Here is a 6,231-nt window from a genome sequence, read left to right as displayed (position 1 = left end):
CCAGGCTGGTGTGCAGTGGCGTGATCTCAGCTCACTGCAACATCCACCTCCCAGGTTCACGCCATTCTCCTGCCTCAGCCTCCTGAGTAGCTGGGACTACAGGCGCCGGCCACCACGCCCAGCTAATTTTTTTGTATTTTTAGTGGAGATGGGGTTTCACTGTGTTAGCCAGGATGGTCTCGATCTCCTGACCTCGTGATCTGCCCGCCTCAGCCTCCCAAAGTGCTGAGATTACAGGTGTGAGCCACCACGCCTGGCCAATAAAACTCTTTCAAATACATTATTTTACAGGTCCAACTCCGAGACAGTTTACAGTCAGGTTGGGGAGATCACACTTACAGAGGAAAAGTTAATGACATGAAAACTTTATAAGAAATTTAATTTTGTACACCCATGTTCATAGCAGCATTATTCACAATAGCCAAAGGATGGAAGCAACATTAGTGTCCATCGACAGACCATGGATAAACAAAACATGGTATAGACATCCAATGAAATATTATTCAGCCTTAAAAAGGAAGAAAATTGACACATGCTACAAAATGGATGAATCTTGAGAATAGACATTATGCTAAATGATATAAGCCAGTCACAAAAAGCCAAGTACTGTATATCAGGTACCTAAAGTCATCAAATTCATAAAGACAGAAAGTAGAAGCGTGGTTGCAAGGTGCTGGGAGAACGGGGGCGGGGGTTGGGAGCTGTTGTTTAATGGGTACAGAGTTTCAGTTTTGCAAGATGAAAAGAGTCCTGGAGATTTGTCACACAACATTATGAATGTACTTAAGGCTACTGAGCTGTACACTTAAAAAAATGGTTAAGATAGTAAATTTTATGTGTATTTTGCCACAATTAAACATTTCTAAAAGAAATACAATTTTGAATAAGAAGTATTTTTTATAACTAGCCTTCCAATAAGAACCCACAGTTTTGCTGTAAAACAGAGGCTGCAAAATGGTACATTATACAGTTGCCAACATTTGAAAAATCCAGAGATTATATATAATAAGCAGGATTTCAGCCTTCCTTTTTTGTTGTTGTTGTTATTGTGCTTTTTGTTTTTTTGTTTGTTTGTTTGTTTTGAGACAGAGTCTCACTCTCTTGCGCAGGCTGGAGTGCAGTGGTGCAACCTCAGCTCACTGCAACCTCCGCCTCCTGAGTTCAAGCAATTCTCCTGCCTCAGCCTCCCGAGTAACTGGGATTACAGGCACACACCACCACGCCTGGCTAATTTTTATAAAGGCTTCTTTGAAAAACAGAATGATCGGGTAATGTGAGCCCAGGTGTGTCACCTGGCAACCATCACCTGGAGCTGAGCAGCACCTGCCACCTTTAGACAGATCATGCATGCTATAGTTTCATGTGACCCCCACCAGCTTTGATGTATTACACCCTGCCCATTTCACTCACTGGTCTTGAACTCCTGGGCTCAAGGGATCCACTGCCTGGGCTTACCAAAGTGCTGGGATTACAGGCGTGAGCCACTGTGTTTAGCCCAATTTTTAATTTTTTCTAGAGATGGAGTCTCACTATGTTGCCTGGGCTGGTCTCAAACTCCTGGGCTCAAGCAATCCTTCTGCTTCAGCCTCCCAAAGTGCTGGGATTACAAGCATGAGCCACCTTGCCCGGCCTCCTATGATAGAATTTAAGCACTCAGAACTTTGTGTATTTAAGGTACTAAAATAACAAGTTATTTGGCAATTCCCCTGAAACTTTCACCTAAGCCCTAACTTCCTCAGTGTATCACAAAGGTGTCAGGGGGAATCAGAGAGAATGCTCTCATATTCTCTGGGAAGAGAAAGCTCCTGCCAGAACTCAGCTTCTTTTCTGAAAATACCATTTTAAGAGCACTTTGACCAAGCCTATTGTGATTCCTACCTCACTCCCGATAGATTTTCTGAAGTGAGCCAAACTTCTGCAGTCTCAAGGAAACATTTCTCAAGGAAAACATTTCTCAAGTGCGCAAATCAGACACATCTAACCAAGAGTCCAAAACTTCAGCACAAACAAAACCAAACGTGGTACAAGAAGGCCGCCACTGAAATCCAAGACTGTCTTTATCTTTCCAGTGCAGAGCTGGGATTGCGTATGTATGAAAGGTGTGTCTACCTCCCAGCTGCCTCTACTTCTCATACACAACTGCACCTAGCTTTGGAAAACTGTTCTGGGCAACAATTTGTGTTTGGTACCATCTGTTCTTGATGCTCAAGACAGGCCTGAAGTCAGGCTTCTAGGCTGCAACATAGAGCCACTCTGGGATGCTCACTGAAGCACTCTATTAAAAACAATGAGCCACATACACCTCCATCATATGTGTTCAGGCCAGGGAAAAAGGAAGTGTGTGATCTAGGAGGGGGCCTCATTTGTACCTTTCTGGGATTACAGGTCTGAGCCTAAGGAACAAAGGCTGATTCCCCTAATTTCATGGCCCGCCCAAGGTGTGAAAGGACACCTCCACCCTTATGGGACATAAAGGAGAGGACACATCCATGTATTATGTATCTGTGACAGGTATTTATTGGTTGCCTTCCTAGAATCTGTGTCCCCTTTACTACTGGGACCCCACATTTCTCAGCTATGCAGTTGAGGTGGGATTAGGGTCACCTCTAGCTCCAGGGAGAGCCAATCAGTATATACTACACCCTGGTCACAGTTCAAGGATGAACATGCGACCCTTGTCAGAAAGAGACTGAATTTGAAAGCTTTTGATTAAACAATCAGAAAAGCACAGCTTGCTTTTTCCTGCTGCTCATGAACAGAATACATATAGATCCAGGAGTCTGGACATCATCTTGAGACCTCAATGGGAAAGGTGCCCAAGGATGGAGTCAAGGAAGAGTCACTGAAGCCATCAAAATGTAAAAGAGCCTCCATTCCTGGACTGTTTGGTTCTATGAGCCAATACCTTCCCTCTTTATCTTCAACAACTTTAGGTTAGGTTTTTAGTCACTGGCAACAGAAAGGATCCTAATCAAGACCCCAGTGAACAGAACTCGACCCTGCCAAGGCTTGGCAGTTTCCATTTCAATCACTGTCTTCCCACCAGTATTTTCAATTTCTTTTAAGACAGATTAATCTAGCCACAGTCATGGTAGAACATAGCCGATCTGAAAAAAACATTCCCAATATTTATGTATTTTAGCATAAAATTCTGTTTAGTGGTCTACCTTATACTTCGTTTTGCACACATCTTTTAAGAGGAAGTTAATTTTCTGATTTTAAGAAATGCAAATGTGGGGCAATGATGTATCAACCCCAAGATTCTTCGTAATAGAAAATGTTTTTAAAGGGGGGAAACAGGGATTTTTATTATTAAAAGATAAAAGTAAATTTATTTTTTAAGATATAAGGCATTGGAAACATTTAGTTTCACGATATGCCATTATTAGGCATTCTCTATCTGATTGTTAGAAATTATTCATTTCCTCAAAGACAGACAATAAATTGACTGGGGACGCAGTCTTGTACTATGCACTTTCTTTGCCAAAGGCAAACGCAGAACGTTTCAGAGCCATGAGGATGCTTCTGCATTTGAGTTTGCTAGCTCTTGGAGCTGCCTACGTGTATGCCATCCCCACAGAAATTCCCACAAGTGCATTGGTGAAAGAGACCTTGGCACTGCTTTCTACTCATCGAACTCTGCTAATAGCCAATGAGGTAATTTTCTTTATGATTCCTACAGTCTGTAAAGTGCATAGGTAATCATTTGTGATGGTTCCTTTACTATATATAGAGAGATCTGTTATAAATAATAAGATTCTGAGCACGTTAGTACATGGGTGATAACTACATCACCAGCAAACATTCTGTTAAAAGTTATGAATGCTGGTGTGCTGTAAAAATGATTGTATTTCCTTTCCTCTCCAGACTCTGAGGATTCCTGTTCCTGTACATAAAAATGTAAGTTAAATTATGATTCAGTAAAATGATGGCATGAATAAGTAAATTTCCTATTTTAAGCTGTAAATCATTAGTTATCATTGGAACTATTTAATTTTCTATATTTTGTTTTCATATGGGTGGCTGTGAATGTCTGTACTTATAAATATGAGGAATGACTTTTTATCAAGTAGAATCCTTTAAACAAGTGGATTAGGCTCTTTGGTGATGTTGTTAGTTTGCCTCCCAAGGAGCATCGTGTCAGGGATTCTTTCCAGAAGGATTCCACACTGAGTGAGAGGTGCGTGCTAGTCTCCGTGCAGTTCTGACTCTTTCTCACTCTAACGTGTTTCTGAAAGTATTAGCAACTCAGAATTATATTTTTAGAACCATGATCAGTAGACATTAAAATATATAACAAATGCCCTATATTAATAATTTCTGCATACTTAAATAATTATGACTATATGATGGTGTTGTATGCATGTGAATATGTCCTGGTCATATTAAAATGTAAAATATATAGTTTTATTAGTCTAAATAGAATAAAACTACCAGCTAGAACTGTAGAAACACATTGATGTGAGTTTAATGTATAATGCATTACACTTCCAAAACATTTTTTTCCAGTTACATAATTAAGTTATATCCTTTATAAAACTCCTCAGTAATCATATAAGCTTCATCTACTTTTTGAAATTTTTATCTTAATATGTGGTGGTTTGTTGCCTAGAAAACAAACAAAAAACTCTTTGGAGAAGGGAACTCATGTAAATACCGCAAAACAAAGCCTAACTTTGTGGACCAAAATTGTTTTAATAATTATTTTTTAATTGATGAATTAAAAAGTATATATATTTATTGTGTACAATATGATGTTTTGAAGTATATATACATTGCAGAATGGACAATGGACCAAATTTTTATACCTTGTCTTGATTATTTGCATTTTAAAAATTTTCCTCATTTAGCACCAACTGTGCACTGAAGAAATCTTTCAGGGAATAGGCACACTGGAGAGTCAAACTGTGCAAGGGGGTACTGTGGAAAGACTATTCAAAAACTTGTCCTTAATAAAGAAATACATTGACGGCCAAAAAGTAAGTTACACGCATTCAATGGAGGCTATATTTGTCTGGCTGTGCCTATTTCTATGGAATTGACAGTTTCCTGTAATACCTATTGTCATTTTTCTTTTTTCACAGAAAAAGTGTGGAGAAGAAAGACGGAGAGTAAACCAATTCCTAGACTACCTGCAAGAGTTTCTTGGTGTAATGAACACCGAGTGGATAATAGAAAGTTGAGACTAAACTGGTTTGTTGCAGCCAAAGATTTCGGAGGAGAAGGACATTTTACTGCAATGAGAATGAGGGCCAAGAAAGAGTCAGGCCTTAATTTTCAGTATAATTTAACTTCAGAGGGAAAGTAAATATTTCAGGCATACTGACACTTTGCCAGAAAGCATAAAATTCTTAAAATATATTTCAGATATCAGAATCATTGAAGTATTTTCCTCCAGGCAAAATTGATATACTTTTTTCTTATTTAACTTAACATTCTGTAAAATGTCTGTTAACTTAATAGTATTTATGAAATGGTTAAGAATTTGGTAAATTAATATTTATTTCATGTTATGTTGTGTTCTAATAAAACAAAAATAGACAACTGTTCAATTTGCTGCTGGCCTCTGTCTTAGCAATTGAAGTTAGCACAGTCCATTGAGTACATGCCCAGTTTGGAGGAAGGGTCTGAGCACATGTGGCTGAGCATCCCCATTTCTCTGGAGAAGTCTCAAGGTTGCAAGGCACACCAGAGGTGGAAGTGATCTAGCAGGACTTAGTGGGGATGTGGGGAGCAGGGACACAGGCAGGAGGTGAACCTGGTTTTCTCTCTACAGTATATCCAGAACCTGGGATGGTGCAGGGTAAATGGTAGGGAATAAATGAAAGAATGTGCTTTCCAAGACTGATTGTAGAATTAAAATGAGTTGTAAGGCTTCCCCTGGAAGAAGGGCAGTGTGGGAACCTGTAACTAGGTTCCTGCCCAGCCTGTGAGAAGAATTTGGCAGATCAATCTCATTGCCAGTACAAAGAGGAAGCCAGAAACCCTCTCTGCCAAGGTCTGCAGGGGTTCTTACCCCACCTGACCCTGCACCATAACAAAAGGAACAGAGAGACACTGGTAGGGCAGTCCCATTAGAAAGACTGAGTTCCGTATTCCCGGGGGCAGGGCAGCACCAGGCCACACAACACTCCATTCTGCCTGCTTATGGCTATCAGTAGCATCACTAGAGATTCTTCTGTTTGAGAAAACTTCTCAAGGATCCAGAAAATATGCTCTTTAAAATATTTT

General features: G+C 39.9%; 1 protein-coding gene across 1 annotated transcript; it reads left to right on the top strand.

Annotated features, from left to right (window-relative positions):
• Positions 1 to 2,385: 2,385 nt before the first annotated feature.
• On the top strand, positions 2,386 to 5,549 carry IL5 (interleukin 5). Its single transcript, XM_001163452.6, has 4 exons — positions 2,386 to 3,657; positions 3,868 to 3,900; positions 4,851 to 4,979; positions 5,085 to 5,549. The coding sequence occupies exons 1-4, from the start codon at positions 3,514 to 3,516 to the stop codon at positions 5,181 to 5,183; spliced, it is 405 nt and encodes a 134-aa protein (XP_001163452.1). The 5' UTR covers positions 2,386 to 3,513; the 3' UTR covers positions 5,184 to 5,549.
• Positions 5,550 to 6,231: the final 682 nt, after the last annotated feature.

Source organism: Pan troglodytes, chromosome 4 (genome assembly GCF_028858775.2).
Source record: "Pan troglodytes isolate AG18354 chromosome 4, NHGRI_mPanTro3-v2.0_pri, whole genome shotgun sequence".
NCBI classification, from domain to species: domain Eukaryota; kingdom Metazoa; phylum Chordata; class Mammalia; order Primates; family Hominidae; genus Pan; species Pan troglodytes.
Note: the sequence above shows the minus strand (reverse complement) of the source record. Positions and strands in the feature narration are given on the sequence as shown.